Source organism: Falco punctatus, assembly GCF_963210335.1.
Source record: "Falco punctatus genome assembly, chromosome: 4".
NCBI lineage: Eukaryota > Metazoa > Chordata > Aves > Falconiformes > Falconidae > Falco > Falco punctatus.
This window is the reverse complement of record NC_137583.1, coordinates 72,828,127-72,847,370: the sequence shown is the minus strand read 5'-3', so window position 1 is coordinate 72,847,370 and position 19,244 is coordinate 72,828,127. Positions and strand designations below refer to the sequence as shown.

Sequence of the window (19,244 nt, the reverse complement as noted above, 5' to 3'; positions counted from 1 at the left end):
CTAGATCTTCTCTCAGTGTTACATGTCTAGCCAATATAAAGTGTTTGATTTTCCCTTTTGTTTGTTTGCTCTTTACAGACCCCAAACTGCAGAACTCCGAACCCATGGTTCCGATATTTGGCTTTAACAGTTACGGTAATGACAGCTATGCAGTCATCAACCGCAAAATGACCTGGGAAGCGGCACAGACAAACTGCAGAGAGCAGTTCGCAGAACTTGCCAGCGTTTTGGATCCTTATGCTGAATCTTACCTGTGGCTGCAAATATTAAAGCACGGGGAGCCTGCATGGATTGGCCTAAACAGTGACATGGTGAGTCCATCAAATGCTTGTGACAATCCTACTGCTACCCTAGATCAGCACAGATCTTGCTCAGAGGTTGACAGGATCCACTACTGTGGGTGCTGCCTGCTCCCATGTGAGTGCTCCTGGTGAGACCCTTGAATGTGTGGCAGGCATCAAAACCTTGCTGAGGTACCCGAGTTCCCTCCGCTTCAGGGGTTTTACACATCAAACTGTTTGGCCATAATGTGAGTGAGATCTGCCCCAGCCTGCATTTCAAAGGGCACCAAGGATGTAGCGCCGTCGGCAGCGGTTTCAGCGGTACAAGTGGCTATGGAGTTTCCACTTCCTACGCCACGGTCTACCACACACCGGTGTCGGGGAGCACTGCCATTTCTTAAGGCACATTGTAGAGACACCATGGGAAAAACTGGGGTTAAAACCAGTTATTTCTTCTTGAGGTTATTGCACGTTTTGTGTTAATTCACAGCTCAGCACTACAAGTGCTTGTGCCAGGCAATAGGGGAAACGGCAGAGTGCAGCGCAGGGCCGGGAGCAGACCTCTGGCAACTGGGACACCTTCGGCTGCTTTTGGAGCCGAAGCCAGGGCCTTGGGGAAAGCTGCCAACAAACTCAGTCAACAAAAAGTGGAAAGGACTGGAAGGGGAAACACCTATTAGAGGCATGTAAAAAGAACATGAAGAAAGATGATGTAACGGGGTGTTTGTGGAAGCAGAGTTCTGAGGGAATCAAGAGGAGAGAGGCAGAGCCGGAGCTCGGTGAGACACAGGACTGAGCAGGCATGGGTACTGAGGTGAGAGGAACGGGAGATGCACTTCAGTGAGAGCAGGCATTGGGAAACCAGGGTGAGACAGGAATCCGGAATGAAACATGGCCAAGGACTTCAAAGGAAAAAAGGACAGGAAAGGAACTGGCACAAAAAATGGATGGGAGCCTGGCTCCAAAGATTGCAGGAAGAAGGGGCTAGGCTGCACAGTATGGGGTGACAGAAGCCACGGATGTGACTAATGTTGCTCATGCTCTGCAAATAGTGGTGAAATCCGCTGAAAAAATGCATGCTTAGCTTGTCTCTAGTAGCTGGTCCTTGCAAGAACTAAAAACTTACCACCACAAGCCCTGTTAGCAGGGGTAGCTGAGGTCTGCAGTGCATGCCTCATGAAAAACGTCATCAGTATTCCTCTCTCCAGCGGAACTTCTGCTTCTTCTATTTGCTTTCTATATATAGAGAGAACCCTGGGTTAGAGGATCTGTATTTGATCTGTGTGTATATGTGGACTCCTCTAGTTACAATCTTCATCTACATATGAGATGGATGGTGTGAATTCAATAACATAGGTTGCATACTAAATAAACATCTGTAGGACCAAATGTCCTAACTGCTGTGGGACCAGCAGTCTGGACCAGCCTGTTATGTGTACATGAGAGAGGACAAATCAATTTTGTGTGAAAAACCATGATTTTTCATAATTTTTATATACCTTCAAGTCTTCTTTCAATGTCTTAATGTTCTTTCAATCTAATTCTGTTATGTGACATAATCCTTATTGTCATTTGCTTTTAGAGCCGTGGCCATTACATATGGTCAGATAGAAGGAGGAGCAGGTATCATAACTGGGCAAGTGGAGAACCAAATAAGAACACAGCTTGTGTCTACTTAGATTTGGATGGTTTTTGGAAGACAGCACCTTGCAACGAAACATTTTTATCTCTCTGTAAACAATCTGATGGTAAGTTGTGAATGGGAAAAATGTGATTTGGGATGCTGGAATTTCAATTAACGGCTTATCTGAATTTATCTTTTCTGCATATGCAAATGTTGTGATAGATGGTGTATGCCTTGTGATAAACTATTGCGTTTATCAAGGAAGAACTTCCAGATCCAGTCTGTCTTGAATGATTTTCAGACATTTAATTCCATAAGGCCAGTCAACACATGCACATGATAAAGACAACTGCAATGTTTCATGACACATGCAATAGTTCTTTTATGATCTCTGCACGATACTTCACAGCAAATTTTATATTCATCTAAGCTCTACTTTGGCTTGAGTTAGGCGATGCGATAGGCTACTAATTGCACTTTTACATAGCTTAGGATGTATGTACAAGGGCAGGTACAAACAGCTTCTCTGACCAATCTTGCTACTAACTGGCTGGAAACATGCCACTGGCTTGTGTTGGTGGTGGTGTCGAGATCCTTTACGTATATTGACTCACTCTGTTTCACAAATTTTAAGTAGAACTTGCCTTGCTGAAAACAATTGCAGTTAGACTGGCGTAAGCCTTGTTCAGCAGATTGGAGAACCAGCTCCAACCAGTATGGTTTATTACTAATTTACCACGTTTAGTTCAATCTTTTATCATCAGTTAAGTCTATGGGATATACCTTTTCCCGGAATCACTGTCAAATTGGTAGAGCTGATGGGGTGGTGCGGGAGTACATTTCCCTTAGTTTTTAAGACCCTACTAAAACCTGTGTGTCTTAATAGAGTTAATTCCCAGTGAACCACCACAGCTTCCCGGAAAGTGTCCTGAACCGAAGCGTGGTAGGTCTTGGATTCCCTTCCGTGGTCATTGCTACTATGTTCACACTGATACGGAGGAAAGCTGGCCTGATGCTTCCATGACGTGTATTCAAATGGGTAAGTAAGTGTTGGGGTTTTTTATTATGATATTTTACAGGTTGTTTGTGTGTTTGGTTTTTTAATCCAGAACTAAGAGGTTATACATAGATGTGCGTGTGTATATGTATATCAATTACAAGCAACAGCTAATTTAAGCTCTTCTACTATATGAAAAAACTGATCACAAAACATGCCACGATTGTTTACTGAGCTAATTAATTTCTAATGTAAAATGTTGCTGATATTATATGTAATATTTAATTGATATTTTTAGGTGCTTCTCTGGTTTCCATAGAAGATTCAGCTGAAATGAACTTTCTCTTACTTTATTTGTCTCCACTTGCAAGTGACTTCAGAAAGTTTTGGATAGGATTGTTCAAAAATATTGATGGTAATTATTTCACAATGCATACTGAGATGAAAATAAATACTAAATAAACAGAAAGAATACTAAATAACACTAACATATGAAATACTAATGTTAATATACTAAATATTAAATAAATGAGAAAGTAATCAACTGTTAAATGTTTAATAGCTTTTCTGCTAAAATACTTAAAATGTAAACCACCAAGAAGTCTACGCATTTTGTTTCTTTACTGTAATTAGAGCATATTTTGGTCTGTAAATGGTTCTAGCTTAGCACTGCATTAGTTGATTAAAATGTTTCCTTTTGCTTTTTTTAATTCAAATTGCCTAACATTTAACCAATGTTAGTCTTTTAAGAAAAATGTTGTCTTGTAATTAAAAGCTGAGGCAGCCTTAAATTGAATTTTTTTTCTAAACAACACAGAAGATAGCAGCTCATATAAGCTGCCTAGCAACACTTCTTAATCTAAATTTCAGGGGGGTTTCATAATTTTTGTTTTTTTAGAACTTTTTAATTTCACCCAACAATATTTCAGCTTTTTGTTTCTTAATTGCACATTTGATCCTGTTTTCTATATTACTGTAATTCTGAAGCCTGTTTCTCATGGCAGACTTTGAGGGTACATCTCCAGAATGAGTCTGGGCTGGGCTGCAGCAAGTGGCCTTGGGTACGGCTGCCCAGGTCCCTGTCTCTCACCACCATCAATGGCAGGTACCTTGTCCCATGGTGGGCCAGGTTCATCTGATCTAGCTGAAAGCTAACAGTACAAAAGCAGAGATTTATTCCTGACCTGGCCCACCATGCTGCCACACAGCTAGATGCAGTGCAAGCAGAGGCAAGAAGAAAGTGCAGCTGCAGTCAGGGGGACAGAGGAGGTGGCATTGAGGCAGTTGTGAGTTATATCAGGATATGCTGCCATGAAAGCACATGCTGAGGGAGCAGAGACGGCAATTATTCCTACTTGATGCACCTCAGCAGGAGATGAGCAGAGAGTTATTATTACAGAAAGAGAGCTGATTCAGTCTGCAAAGATAATTGATTAGTACAGCTCTAATAAAGCAGCTATTCACTGATCTTGGATACACTCATAAAAAAAACCTCCCAAGCAACGTGGATCCTTGAACTGCAGAGCATGGCTTGCACAGGTGCTCTGCTTTTCTTAAGGCTCCAGTCCTGGGCACAGGCTTCAGCTAAAAGTGCTTGGGCAGCCTGGGCATGTCTTTCCTACATCACTGGCAGCCATGGCCCTGAAGGCTAACGGAGTTCACTTTGTCTGTGAGCATCTACATTTGGAACACTCCTGTCTGAGTATCTCTGGCTGTTAAACCAGTGACAAATAAGTCCTCCTTGATGTTATTTTAATCAACGAATATACTCCATGTCTGATGTTGTTGTGCCTGGTAGACTAGAAATGATCCCCCACTTCAGTCCCTCACTAGGTAATACTTTTGATTTTAGGGGAATGGCTATGGACAGACAGAAGTGCAGTAGAATTTGTCAACTGGGAGAAAGGAGAGCCTACAGTAATTTTTGACGAACACTGTGTTGACATGGATGTCTCAAGTGGAACCTGGAGGAACTATTACTGCTCCGTTGACCAGAATTTTATTTGCAAAATCCCCAAAAGTAAGTTTTGAATTTCTGTGCACTGGGTTATTTTAGCAGTAGTGGTTAATATACATCACGCCATACTGCTTATGCACTAGGTATGTTTTATGCACCAACGCTGATGCATGTGCATCAAAGCCAAGAGTAATTTCTGTTCAAGGCAATGAAAAATAATGCTGGAGAAGAACCTGAGCTGCCGTTTCCTCCTTTCATTTAAAAGCGTTGATGTCTTGGCATCTTTCATACACCAAGGCAGGGGAGAACACATCACCTGTTGAGAGTGCAAAGAAATTTCATAGTCATTAACGGTCAGATTGCAAGGGGCAGTAGATGATGAATAGGTGACTAATGGTGAGAAGAAAGGCACTCTCTTGATAGCTAAGCTGAGGGGCAGGAGGACAAAGTCACTGAACTCCTGCAGAAAGGAAGGAGGTGCTGCCAGTGGGGTCTGTACCGGTGTAGTGTGCTGGGATCTGCTGGATGACCAAGAAGAAAGTCGCAAGTCAGAGTGAGCTGCAGGGCCCAACTTATGTGTCTGCTGACACAGACGTAGGGAGACATGCCAAGACAACCAGACAGCATAGTACATTTCATTTTCAATGGTTGCTTGTGGCCTTATGACTTTTTGGATGTCAACTCATGCAAAATCTGACTGTGTTACAGGCTGAGGTGAGTCCCCCTTGCATGCATAGCAGTGTTGCATAAAGCATGAAGGATGTAAATCTGCACACATGCAGCTAGAGCGAGTCACCATGTATGTATGGATTCAGCCTGTGTTTGCCCACATCAACTGGGAAGCAATACGAAATAGGCCAGGTTTGCCATTGGCAAACAGACCCGCTGCAATGTGGAACCAGCTGAGTCTCCTGCTTGTGGATCTCCACATGTTGGCAGGTTGGCAATGGAGTCATCCGTGAACTTTGTAGGGCCCAGCCAGCCAGTCCTGCAAGCAATTAACTGAATCATACTCCCTAAGCCATGGAGAGAGGAAAAGGAAGTTGCCTAACAGCAACAGCTTAAATGCCAAGTACAAATGTGCTTTTCATTTTTGAAAGTGTAAAAAAAAATCCAGTTTTTCAGTGTCAAGCCTTACACTGTGGAAGAGTAAAAACTTTGAACATCTGTCTCCACTACCAAAAAAAGTGTTCAAGTCAATTAATAGTGAGAAAACAGTTTGTTTTGGTGTTTTGTTTTGTTTTTTCTCCAAATATTTTTAACAAGAATGTTTGATGGATTCAGCTTGAATGGTCAGGGATAATGTTTTCATGTATTTTTCGTGTCCATGTACTGTGTTCAGCTCCAGGGCCCCCAGCATAAGACATGGACCTACTCAAGTGGGCCCACTGGAGGGCTACAAAGATGCTCAGCAGGCTGTGACACTTCTCCTAGGAGGACAGGTTGGGAGAGTTGGAGTTGTTTAGCCTAGAGAAGAAAATGTTCTGTGGCTTATTGCAGCTTTCCAGTACTTACAGTGCCTATAGGAAAGATGGAGAGGGACTTTTTATCAGACAGTGTAGTGATAGGATGAGGGGTAATGGTTTTAAACTGAAAGAGGGTAGACTTAGGTTAGGTACTAGGAAGAAATTCTTTACCGTGAGGGCGGTGAGGCACTGGAAAAGGTTGCCCAAAGTAGTTATGGATGCCCCATCACTGGAAGCATTCAAGGCCAGGCTGGATGGGGCTTTGAGCCACCTGATGCAGTGGAAGGTGTCCCTGCCCATGGCAGGGGGTTGGAACTAGGTGATCTTTAAGGTCCCTTCCAACCCAAACCATTCTATGATTCTGCAGTTATTTAAAATTTGATAGGAACACAAAGTAAAAATTATGTGTGCAGTATGTATTTAGTCTTTGAATGGTTGCTTGCAAACTGTGTATAATATATATTTATATTTTAATTTTAAAGTTACTGAAGTTGAGCCAACCCATGATTCACTGGTCAATAAGGGTAAGTTGGTTTCTTATAAGCCCATTAAACTGAAATTTCAGTAAGTTCATAGGCACCTATTATTTACAAGTAAAATTGCCTTCAGAAAAGTTTCATTTAAATACCCACTTAACTGTCACAGATGATTTTATTTTAAGTCTGTGTAAAAGAACAGGTCTTCTCTCAAACTGGATGTCTTATTGCAATATTTTTTTTCTTTCTTTACAAATGGTATACCGTAGTGCAATATAATGCTCCTTTTAAAAGGAACATAGAAGAGATTGAGCCCAATTTTGCATTGTCCATCCAGCACATGCATCAGTTTTAACTGTTGTTATGGTCGTTAAGTGAACTTTTGCAGTTCACTTCATTTACTTAGGAAGATGTTTGTTGTATGCAATAGCAGTCTCTGGACATTTGTAGTAATTATTCTGTTTTGTCTTTCACAGCATCAAAACATGAAGCTGCTGTTTCATCAGCAAATAGTTTAGGTGGGATTGTTGTTATACTGATCTTCCTTCTGCTGACAGGAACTGGCCTTATAGTCTATTTCTTCTATAAGAAAAGACGTGATCGACAAACATTTACAGCCAGTTTTGAAAATGCTATATACCGTGGTGATGCTGATCCTGGAACTCATGAATCAAATTGTCTTGTGACCAATATTGAACAAAATGAGCAGGCAACAGTTTAATAAGCATGGTAATCTTGGGCCTGATTTTGAAAGGAATTAAAGTGCTGGAATACAAGAATTCTTAAGGCAAAGCAATTTTCTCCTACGGAAATTCTAGTTCATTTTGCACAGGATGCTTCTTGCTTTCTGTACTAGCAAGAACAAGCAATCTTGCAGGGCAGGTCCAGAGATCTGCTCACAAAATGTAGTACCTGGGAGGACTGTTGAGCGTACACACAGACCTGGAGCCATGCTGTGTAAGACAGTTCCAGTCTCTGCATCAGTCCAGCACCACCTTTAGGCACAAGAAGAACCATGCTCACCCAGGCAGCTGTGACAATATGCTCCTTAGCACACTCCAAAAAAGTACATCCGGATCTGTAGGTATCCTGAAAATGCCACCCTGATCTCCAGTGCAAACTGGCAGAATTGCACAAGTTGGACAGGATCTCCAAGCTTACCTGGTTCATGTCCCTGCTGGAAGCAGGACCAGCTCCCTGCCTCAACCAGGCAGCCTGCTCCAGTGTTGTGGGTCCACATCTTCATTTTGCTACTGAGCTACCCACAGAAACCCTTTGTGCTGCCCGTAATATCTGAATTAACACATTTTCCTCCTCTATATATGACTGATAGAAAGGAAAGCGTAAATTGTTTTTCTTCTGCTATAATTCTGTAACATAAGCATTGAAAGATCAACTGTAATAAGAGGCTGGAATGTTTTATGAATAGAAATATTTTATCATTTAAATAGTAGAATAGGGTTCTCAAAGGATTCTGCAAAAGGGGGGGAATAGGCAGGATAAACATGCCTATTCATTTTTTCATACTTAATTCATGCCTGAAAAAAATTACATTAAATTTATTCTTAAATTCTCCAGTGGCAGTGAAGATTGGATACCTTTTTAGGCCATTTTTTCAAAGCCTGATGAAGCATGAAAAAGTCTTTTCTGACTAGTGGGTATCTAACCAAATCCCCCCATCTGTCTGTTTTAATTTTTTGAGTATCATTCCAAACTTCCATCATGATGGAGCTGATAACATTGCATGTCATACCGGTCTATTGGTATATTCTCTGGGTTCATAAACCCTAAAAATATACAACAGGCTCACATATAGTTTTGCGGTTTTTTTACTTTTCTGGTGTATTTTATGCCAAATGTAAACAAATCAAATGACTCAAAGCTCTTAGTCTAGGGAAGGTCCTTATTTAATTTGGTATTTTTTGATATTTTAACCTTTTGACAGATTTTAATTGTGTTTAAATTAAAATATTTTGTGTGTTTGAAATACATGTAAATAAGTTTTTATTCTATGTCTGTTCACTAAATGGGCATTAAAAGGCTAGTTCTAAGTAAAAGTTTGTGTGTCTTCTTAAACCAAAACAATTTATCATAAAAGTAGAGATAACAGGAAGAAGGGATGGGATTCTTAAACTTCTATACACAGATGAGCAGTCACTTCTCCTAGTCTTAGCATGTTCTTAAATAGCAGTAGCGATTTGTCTTTACCATCCTGGAAAAGAGTATCTCATTGCTTCTTTATCCCCGACATTTGAACCCTAATAAACAACTAGTAGAACTGTAATTTAAGACTACTGATGTGCTGTACTGATGAGCAGTTTCTGACATAGATTTTTATATATTTAGTCACGTCTCCTCTCTGTATTTTCTGACAGTAACACTATTTCTTCCCTTTTCACTTCACTAGCTATGTCTTCTAGATCTCTAATCCTGTGTGTTGTTCCCTTCTAAACCTTACTCTGTGGCATGTAGGTCTTTCTGACAGTACAACGTACCAGTGGATAAGGAATTTCAGGTGAGATCTTAACAACACTGAGCAGATCAAAAAGATGAATCCACCATTGTAACACTTGCCAAGAAGGACTTGTCTGTCTGGATTGGTTCTACAGGATCTGTAGGTCTGGATTCAGAAATGGCCACCAGAAAACAATAAACCAAAGACAGGAAAGGTGCCTAATGAGAAGTTAGTCTGTGAACTTTTCCAAGGACTGATAAACTTTATAGGCTAGTAGTCCTCTAGCATCTGTGAGAACTGAGCCAAGAATGTGCTGGGACTGTACAAGGCTGTTAGTGCACACAAGCATCAGCAGAGGATTGTATAATTTGGACGACATCCGAGACAGCAGTGGCTTCTGTCTGATAGTGATGAGTACAACCCTTTGAGAGACTTTCCAGAGATCTCCCCAAAATCCCCTGGAGTGCCAGTATGGCTCTGTGCAACTGACTGTGCAGCTGGGATTGGTTTCCAAACACAGCTCCGACCAGGTAGCTGTGGGTGACCGTCTGCAAATGAGGTCTGCAAGTGAAGAAGTGAATGTGCTGGGTGGATAGTTATTTGATATTTATTATAAGAGTTTTATTCTATTAGTAATAACAGCTTAGTGAAAAAAACCTCAAAGAACCTTGTTCTAAGAAATACTGCTTTATGATCTGCATTTCCTCCCACCCTGATCCCTATCAGTGAAAAGGGAATTTACGAGAAACTGTGGTTTGTACACCCTGGTATGATGTTTTTTCTTCTCAAAGTGTTGATGCCTCTCATGTTTTTGATTCCATATTCCTCTCCTGCAGCTGGATTTCTGAAGGCTGCTGCTGCATTTCATATCAAATCCTGGCTAACAGACCTGCTCCAAGAATGTTCCTCAGACGAGACAAATCTAGTACCTAGTTTAAAGACACTACTTACATGGAGACACGAAATAAGTGCTCATCGAGGTGCTTGGAACACATGCCCAGAAACAGATATGGGGAGAATTTAGTGCTGAAAGCAAGCTTTTTATTGGGCCTAGGCCCCTTCAGGGTTAAGCTGCTGTAAGCAGATGTTTGGGGGACCACAATTTGCAGTTTGTCCAGCTTCCACATAGATTCTGGCTTTGGGCTTACACGCAGCATAATAGGTTTTATAAAATGTCTCTCCACATAGACAAGATGTGGAGAACTACTTTCTCAGTTGCTTGCCCTTTCTTTCTCTCTATTAGGGTGGTATTTTTGAAAGAACATCCCGCCTTTTCTCACTATTTTCATTATATCCCTAATCTATAAGATAACAATCAGTTATTTTTTAAGCTAACTTGAACTTATTACAATGTAAGTAGTAGTAACTGCCTTTAGGGAAGGAAAAGCTGTGGAAGAATTCACCGTTGTTACTTTCTGTAATGTCAGACAGTGACACAGCCACAGCAGACAGATGTACAAAGAAGAATGGAACATCATCCTCCTCCAAAAGAATACCAGTTTACATAGAAACTATTTGCTAATATTGGTACCAGTAATTTGGAACAGAAAATAAATTATTAACTGCAGTTCCTTGGCTAAAGCAGGAACCTAAAAAGAAGTTTATGAACTGGAAGTGTTTAATTTTGTCATTTACATTGCTGAAACTAGGAGACCGAAAAAGGAAGGGAAGAGTAATTTGGAACAAAAACCCGCAAACAGAATAGATAGTTGTGAAATGAACTAGTGCCTTCAGGCCAGATTCCAGCAGATGAGAGCCCGATTTTCCCAGGTCAATAGGAAAAGTGTGAACTGCTCCATAAGCATAAAGTTGTTCTGATGTCACTGCATCCGGACACAGGAACAGTCCAGGGTTCATTTTGTCTCTTCTCAGCTGTGTCCTTATCTGACATATCCAGCTCTCCCCCTTCCATGACATTTTGCAGGGCACAACTTTTAATTTGTTACCTGTTAAATGATATGTAAAGCATTTTAAGGCTATGGTTAGTGGTTCTGGTTCCTCTGAGTAAATATTTACTCTCATTTCAGGAGAATGCACACAGTGCAACCATTATACTGCCTTTTTATCCAGCCCCTTGATCTAGACAGCTAAGTGAAATTCTTCTCACCTAGTTTTAGAGCCCACTGACATAATTCTCCTTTATAGTCAATAGTTAGGAACATACGTGTAGGAGTTACACTTGTTCTGTGGTCCACCAGAAGAGGCTAATGATGGGATAGGGATTCTGGAGATAATATTCAGTGGGACAGAGGTTCTGGAGGAAATAACATTCAGTAATAAGAGGAATAGAAGCTTGTGCAGCAAGAAAGGTAGACTGAGGTTGGTAAAGGAATGGTACAGAAATACAGCGTGAGGTGTCTAAACAAGAAGATCGAAGGGAAAGGCCAAAATTGCAATTAAGGAGTTTGGATCAGGCCAGAAGTGCTGACCATCCCTGGGAAAGCCAGGCAAGGCTGGGCCAGTCAGCAATGGGCTGGCGCAGCAGAGGTCCAGGAAATGCAGTGGCTTCAAGGGATGGTTGGTTTCTGCAGGAGGATAGGACTCCTGGTCATGGGGAAGCCATGCATGCTTTGCAGAGGAGACAGCCAAGAGAAAAAGCCATCTGGAGTGAAATGTTGCTCCAGGAGCCCAGCTGCACCGTTCAGACCAGGGAAGGGAGGGGTGCGGAAAGGGAGGGTGTGTGTTTGTTCCTATGTGCCTGGGTACTCAGTGTTCTTCAGAAAGGCCACGGCTGGGGATCAGGGCAGAAGGCAGACTGCTTCCCTGCCTTGCCCTGGCTCCTGATATCTTTGACAGGGCAGAACTGTCTAGGATGATGAGGAGATGGTTTCTTCTTTGAGAATGGAGAGTGTGCACAGGAGGCAGGCAGAGGGATGCTTTGGAGCACCATGCTGGACTGCACAAGATGGGAAGGAAACCAGGGTTTTCCTAAGAGGAACAGAAAGTGGACTTGTGAGGAAGCCTCTGGGGTGATGGAAAGGAAGAGGCATCTCCTAAAGAGCTACAGAGGAACTGTATGGGCTGTTTTGCAACCCAAGAAACCGCTGAGAGAAAGCTTACAGGCAAGCACTTTCTCTGCGAAGATACTGTGGAGAATTGAGACATTTGTTTTTAAACAATCTGTTAAGAGAATAAAAGCTTTTCTGGTGTCCTGGGACATGTTCAGTTGGAAGAAAAGGTGCTGAAAATTCCACCTGCTGGATCTGGCCAGCTTGGGGTCTACCCCTAGCGGAGTGGCGGGAAGCAAGAAAAATAGAAAGAGGAAAAGGTGCATTAGGTGTACAATGCCTGTGATCAATGAGGGGGATGAGTCAGCTGTCAAGAGGCAGCTGGAATAGTAACGAGGCTTGATTAAACATCTCCCATCTGCCCAAAGATTTCTCCTGCACCCCATGTCGCAAGAAAATGTTTTACTACCAGGCAGTGGAAACAGCTGCCTTTTCTACTGGTGGTAGTACCTTTAATTTCAGAGCTACCACATGGGATAGTGATGGTTGTTAGGCTGCTACCTGTTAAAGACACGGTTTGCTGCATGCTCTGACTTAACGATACATTTTTAAAAAAACAAACTTTAGGATCTATTCATAGGTAAAGCTGTTAAGAAAAAAAAATTAATAGGAAATGGGAAAGTGTGCAAACTTCATGCATCGGAAGATAACAAACGTCTGGGCAAGAAGAGACCATTTAGCTTCTTGACTATTTGTTAAAGCAGATACATTTAGTGCATGTAACAGTGGAGCTGTTCATTCTCAGATTAAACATGAAAGGGAATCGATTATGCTACTAAAACCTTACTGAAGATGTGAAATTTAATGATATAAAAACTTAGCATAGTGACACAAAGTAGGGAAGGGTTTTTAAATAAATGAGGAAGCTGGAAGTAAGACAAAAAGGAAGGAAATCCTTAAATTTTGCATGAAAGCTATTTGCACTCAGCTAAAGAATCACAAGAGAAAGCACATTCTATGAATTGCCTTCCTCTAAATATTTTCTGTTTCTGCTTCTGCACTTTTATAATGAAATTGCAGTGAATACTAGAATCATTTCACTTCCAAAAGTTTTAAATGTTAAGATTCTAAAAGTTTAAAAACTCACTCCAAATATTCATACAGTGGGGTTTTTGCTCAATTATTCATATGGTGTTTCATAGTTCAAACAGTTGAAGTGTCATTCAGAGTGAATTTTGTAAACTATTTCTGGCTGTTCTTACACTTCAGTCTGTCAACATACATAAATTTTTCAATAGAAATGTCATTCTTAGTTGTGGAAATACTCAAAACTCAGCTGAAAAAGGTCCTGAGCAACCTTTGTGACAGTATGTAGCTTTGAGGCCCTGCTTTGAGCAAGGGGTTCAACCAGATGACCTCCAGAGGTCTCTTCCAGTGTAAACCATTTTAATTCTGTGGTCAGTACTGGTATACAGTATTTCTTCAGCATGCTTACTTCTTTTTTCTTCCTATTAAATCCCTTCAGATGTTCTGATACTTAGCACATATCAAGACAATTTCCAACAGGAATACTCTTTGCTGTGTTTTTCTAACCATAGAAAAAGTTAATTTCTTTTCTGACAAATTCATCTTACTAAATGCCCCACAGAATGAACATCTTAGGGCAGTGTAGCATAACTTACATGGTGTCAAAATATGGAAAGATGTTTAGTGGTCTGTGCATCAGAAGAGAGAGATCTGGTGTCCTTGAAGAGACATATTGGGTTGTTGGGTTTTTTTTTTTCTCCAATTTAAAAGATATTCTATAAACCTGCTTAATACCTGCTCTCATGCCAACATGGCTTGCTCATGGTTTTTCAACTGATGATTTCTATCTAAAAGAAAGCATCTCTGAGAACAAATATACTTCTCTTTTTGTAAGTAGCCCAATGGTAGAATATTTTGTTTAGTTCAGACAACTAAAATGTTAATTCATACCTTTCAGTGAAGAGCAGTGGTAGCTCTCTGTGTGTATTATCCTTTACTATTGCTTTCATTAAAGGAAACTTTGTCTGGTCCATCTTTCCTTGCATATGAATCTTCAGGTTTGCATTTCATTTCACTATCCAGTCACGCCACATTCTTTACGAACGTCATGCTGTGGTTTAGTTATGGCTGTTTCCTGCTGTCCCTCTGTGCCCCAGTGTCTGGGCTTCATCAGAAAATGTATGTGCCCAGAAAGCACAAGATGGGGCCTCTTCTAATATTCATGAAAATATTCCTCATATATTTTTATATGTAAAAATACCTGAAATGAAACATACACATTCATGCCAGTGTGAGTAATAAATATAGTTACTGATAAAGAATAAGAATGGCAGAAATCTGGAAACATAGCTAGAAAAGCCAGCCCATTTTGTGAATTTGTCTGTAGATAATGAGCTAAAGATCTTGTGCCACTGGTAACGCTTGCTGAAACAGGGCCAGAGATAAAAGTAAGCAATTTCAGAGTAAAATAAAGTAATTCCTTACCCTATGTTTTAAAAAATTCTTATGATCTGTACTGTTTCAGGGAAAGCTGTCTGTCCATTGAAGTCATGGCCTGCTCTTGGTTAGCGAGGGAGTGACTTTGCTGCAGCTCTGGGTCTGCTGAGACCAGGCAGGGCATTCAGAGCCCCACCAGACCCAGACTGGGGGTGTCTGGGGGGCATGGCTCACATGGAACCTGTCTCACTGTGTAAAGCAGATCAGCCTGGGCACAAGGCTTTGGATTGCAGACAGGAGTGAGGTGATGCTCGGCCAGCTCAGATCACTGGCTCTGACACAGGGACCGCAAGCAGCTTCCCAACACGCTGCTTCCCTTAAGAGCTGCAGAATCTTTTATTTACCACTGAGTGGAGTCTTTATCAAGGCTGCAGATGTGCAAGACTTGATTCCCCAATCTGCTGCATGACATTTTGCTCAGAGCAGCTTGGCAGTGAAGCTGTGCCTGGCTTCACAGCCAGACAGTTCAGGGCTCATCAACAGGGTACCACAAATACAAGGTTAGCTTTTTTTTTGGCACCACTGTCAAATCCATAGTTTCTACCGATGGTTTAATGCAGGCATTTTTTTAATTTAACTGAGAAGTTATATGCTTATAAAATAATATTAATTTCAAAATACATGTATCTCCATTCATTACAGTTCACTGGCACTTTCTTTGGACAATGTTCTGTATCAGACAGGATACTTTGGATTGCTTCCTGTGGCCATGATTACTACTACATTAACCCACTTGGAAAGCTGGGCTGATGCTCCTATATGTTCAACTCCTATGGTCAATTAAATGAGTGCTTCCAGTAGGTTGTAAAGCTTGCAGCTGGTATTCCAAATCGGGGCCCAAACCAGATGTGAGGTTCCAAGCAATTGAGCTCCCATGTCCTCAGGAAATTAATTATAGTGTCATCACGAAAAAAAACCCAACAACCAAACAAACCAAAGAAATAAACTGAGAAAAAGTAAGGAGGCAGGAGTTCAAAGCAATGTTTTCCTCCTCTTCATATTTCTGAGTGTCTGTGGGTACACATTGTTTGTCATCCTGTGGTGACTTATCTTCTGTCCCTCAGTATCAGATTCACTTCCAAGACTGTTATCTACCTGTCAGGCCTCTGCTTTTTGTTAGTATCTTAACACTTACACATTTCTTGCCAGTTCCCTGTTTTACTCAATCTCTCATGATGGGACTGATGTGCAGGGACCCTCAGTGAGTGCCCATTAGTTGCTGGTCTCTGCAAAAGCAAATTGCCATGGAGGAGTACATGTGGATCCAGTCTCTTTCTTCACATCATTCCTGTCTGTGCAAAGGGACAGAAGCAACAGAGGACAGAAAAGCACAAAGATGCTTCCCCTGGTACAGGAGGAAAAGTAGATTATGATCCTGCACATGGAGTGTAGAAGTTATCCAGCCATTCTAGTTTGTACACAAGAGCAGGATCACTCAGAAATACTCAAAATGTGAAGTTCAGCCAGGTAATTACAAAAATAATTATAATTCCTAACATACAGCATCTGTGCAAATCTGTTGTGATACTGGAAGTGTAAAGGTCTTAGCTGATATAATTGCATTTTACTTCAAAGTCTGATAATACAAATCAGTCTAAAAAGCTTCAGTACACAGACATGTTATGCTCTTGTACTGGGACATGTCACTTCATGTCACACTAGCTATATTGCGAAACAGTGTGTCACTTCAGATTTGTAAGCTTAAAAAATATCTGATTTTGAATTTAGGAGAGATTTCAATCATGTTTGAATGAACATATTCTCTTTTGTTCTGGATGCAACCGAAAGAAAAGTGCTAATGGGGTTTCTTCTAATGCTGAAGTAAACAATAGAAGGCATGACATAATTTAAAGGTTAAAGATCTTAGAATTGTATATATCCTGTGAACAGGAACCTTTTATTAGATACACAATAGAAATCGGGAACTGAAAAGGTCCTGCCCAAAAGCAGTGTTGGATAAAGCTAAGCAGCTGCTGACAGATACAGCCTTCTATAGTTTCCAACAGTGATGATTATTTCATTCCTCCCCTGGGCAGCTTAATCAAAGCTTCTATACTAATAATGTCAGTGTGCTTTGCAATGTTGCCAGCTTCTCAGGACAGCTAGGCTAGAGCATCCCAGCTAGTAATAAGCTCTAGGTTGCTCCAGAAGAGGCTGGCGGTGGCTATGTTCAACCTGCTTCTGCTTCACGGGAATGGTCCCTCGAACGTCAGATGTGCCGAACTGGACCTAGAAGTCCCTTTTGGGAAGTGCTCGCTGGCACAGGTGAAGGACACATGCCTTCATCTGTTTACAGGATAGACAACTGCAATAACATCTCTTCCTGAGCACTGTTTAAGTTCATTTGCCAAGTGTTGATAATTTATTAAGAACACCTTGTGCCATTACCTGAGCTGCTAACATACAGAATAGCACTAAATCTTCCATAAAACCCTTGTCATCACACCTTCCAGTTCAACATAAACTGTTAATCACTGCTCTTTCCTTAGGGACTATGATTCCTTACTGTCTAGTTATCCTCTCATGTTTAACAAATATTACCATTTTTTCTACTACCTTTCCAGGAATTCAGGTTAGTTTGCCTGATTTATAATTCCTTGTTTCCTCCTTTTTCTTATACTGTTTGTTGTTTTCTGATACACTCAAACCCTGACTAGCTTTCATCAGCATTTACCGAGAATTATAAAACTCACCAAGTACTCCAGCCAGTCTCTAAGTGTTAAGACTAATCAAATTTATCTTCTTTAAAAAATATATATATATAGTTGATGAAAATAACATATGGGGTTACGAATTAAGCTCATGAATGCAGTGACACAGCATCATGTGATAAAATAAGGAAAATTTATTCTGCACTGAAGCTGTCCAGAACAGACTTAAGTTTGACAGACCACGATGCTACCAAGAAAAAGAGCAAGATTACTAAAAATGTGGGCAGGAGCCCAAACTTATTTCAAATGCACAGTGGCTTCACAAATATGTAAATTCAGCTAAGAGCACTCTGTACATGGAGTGATATGAACAGCATCCACAAAAAGATACTTTGATGGACGATGTGTCTACTTAGACAAACACTTAAAGATAAGTGTTAACTGAAAAAAAAAAAAAAGCATGACATCGGCTGCAGAGAATGTGGCCTTGAATAGTCCTTTAGTTGGGAACTGGCTGTAACTTGAATTTGAAGTTTCAACCAAGGCTTACCAGCTTTCTAGAGGTAGTTCAGATCACCCTCAGTTTTTAATGCCATGTATTGTGACACAAGGTCTTTTATCTGAGGAACTGAAAAGATTTTTCTACATGTCAGTCAGACTTCAAAACACCAACATTTTTGTGCAGATGTAAAAATTAGAGGATGTATAGTTTTACTGGAAAGGAGGGTGGCCTGATAGGTTTGCACAAGGGCAGGCAGAGCTGGGAACAAAACTAGTAAACTTTAGCTTTTTCTGTGTCCAGATATGTTGAAAATCAGTGCAGATTTGGGAAGTGCAAGATTTTCTTACTAGCCATACAGATTCTGGTTTAGTCCATGGAAATCTGGCTGGAGATGACCAGCTCATTTCACAGCTGTCTGTCAATGGATGTTTCTATGTAAAGCTTGTTCTTACATTCTTAATTATTTTTCACTTCTTCCATCTTCTTAATGTTTATTAGTGGCAGAGACAGGAATGGCAAGATTCGGCTTTGCTAGTTCCCGTTTCCTCTTTCTCCACCTATGCTTTAGTGAAGAAATTGCTAGGTTTTGGTTAATAATGCAAAGGAGCACCTGGTGGGTTGGTTTTTTTTTTCTTTTCTTTTTTTACATTAGATAATTCCCAGGCTGTTGACATTAGTGAGTGCAATCCAGTCTTCCTATCCGAAATGCCCAGGTTGATCGCTTCCCCCCTCCCCCCCTCAATTTTCTCAATTTTTCTCAGATTTATTTTTAGCAGAGTGCTAAGCAGTACAATGGGTGCTTCTCCCTCTCTACACTTTTCTTGGGATATATAACCCCACAAAACAGCTTGGTGCATTTATGCTAGGCGCTTACCTCTTCCCTGAGGAGGCAGGACTCAACAAGTAGCATTAGATGCCTTCAACACTTTGTGCTCTGGTCTACTGAAGTCTTTTTAAAGATGGTTACATGATGCTAGCAGTGGCTGCAGATTAGTGACTGTCTTGTTTGTAACAGCCAAGATATTTGTCAAATGCCAAGTGGGTAAAAGGACTTGAATCTAAACCCTTCAAAGTTCCCTAAATGTGGTGCTTGTCTTTCCTTAGGTGAGGATGCTCTCCACCCCTTTTTGTGTCCATGCAGTAAGGAATAGGCGAGTCAGAGAGAAGAGGCAAGAGGGAGATGGTAACTGCATGGCCATGGCTGGTGGCTGTATAAAGCGGCCCTGGGGCCCTGGCCTCAGCTCCCTGCGGCACGCCTGGTCTGCATTCTCAGCACAAACAAAACTTGCCCCACAAACAGGATCTGAATCATAAATCCTAACCATGACCATCACCCTTGTAGCTCTTTTCATGCCTATTAGTGG

At 41.1% G+C, this 19,244-nt stretch overlaps 1 protein-coding gene across 1 annotated transcript in view; it reads left to right on the top strand.

The window, feature by feature from the left end:
• The window catches only part of LOC308063407 (macrophage mannose receptor 1-like), a 35,646-nt gene extending 26,788 nt beyond the window's left edge, over positions 1-8,858 (top strand). The window contains exons 24-30 of the mRNA XM_080386334.1: positions 79-311; positions 1,864-2,029; positions 2,792-2,944; positions 3,201-3,317; positions 4,755-4,922; positions 6,808-6,849; positions 7,278-8,858. Of these exons, the coding sequence (XP_080242460.1) occupies positions 79-311; positions 1,864-2,029; positions 2,792-2,944; positions 3,201-3,317; positions 4,755-4,922; positions 6,808-6,849; positions 7,278-7,522 (1,124 nt within the window). The 3' untranslated portion in view covers positions 7,523-8,858. The remainder of the gene's footprint in view (positions 1-78; positions 312-1,863; positions 2,030-2,791; positions 2,945-3,200; positions 3,318-4,754; positions 4,923-6,807; positions 6,850-7,277) is intronic.
• Positions 8,859-19,244: the final 10,386 nt, after the last annotated feature.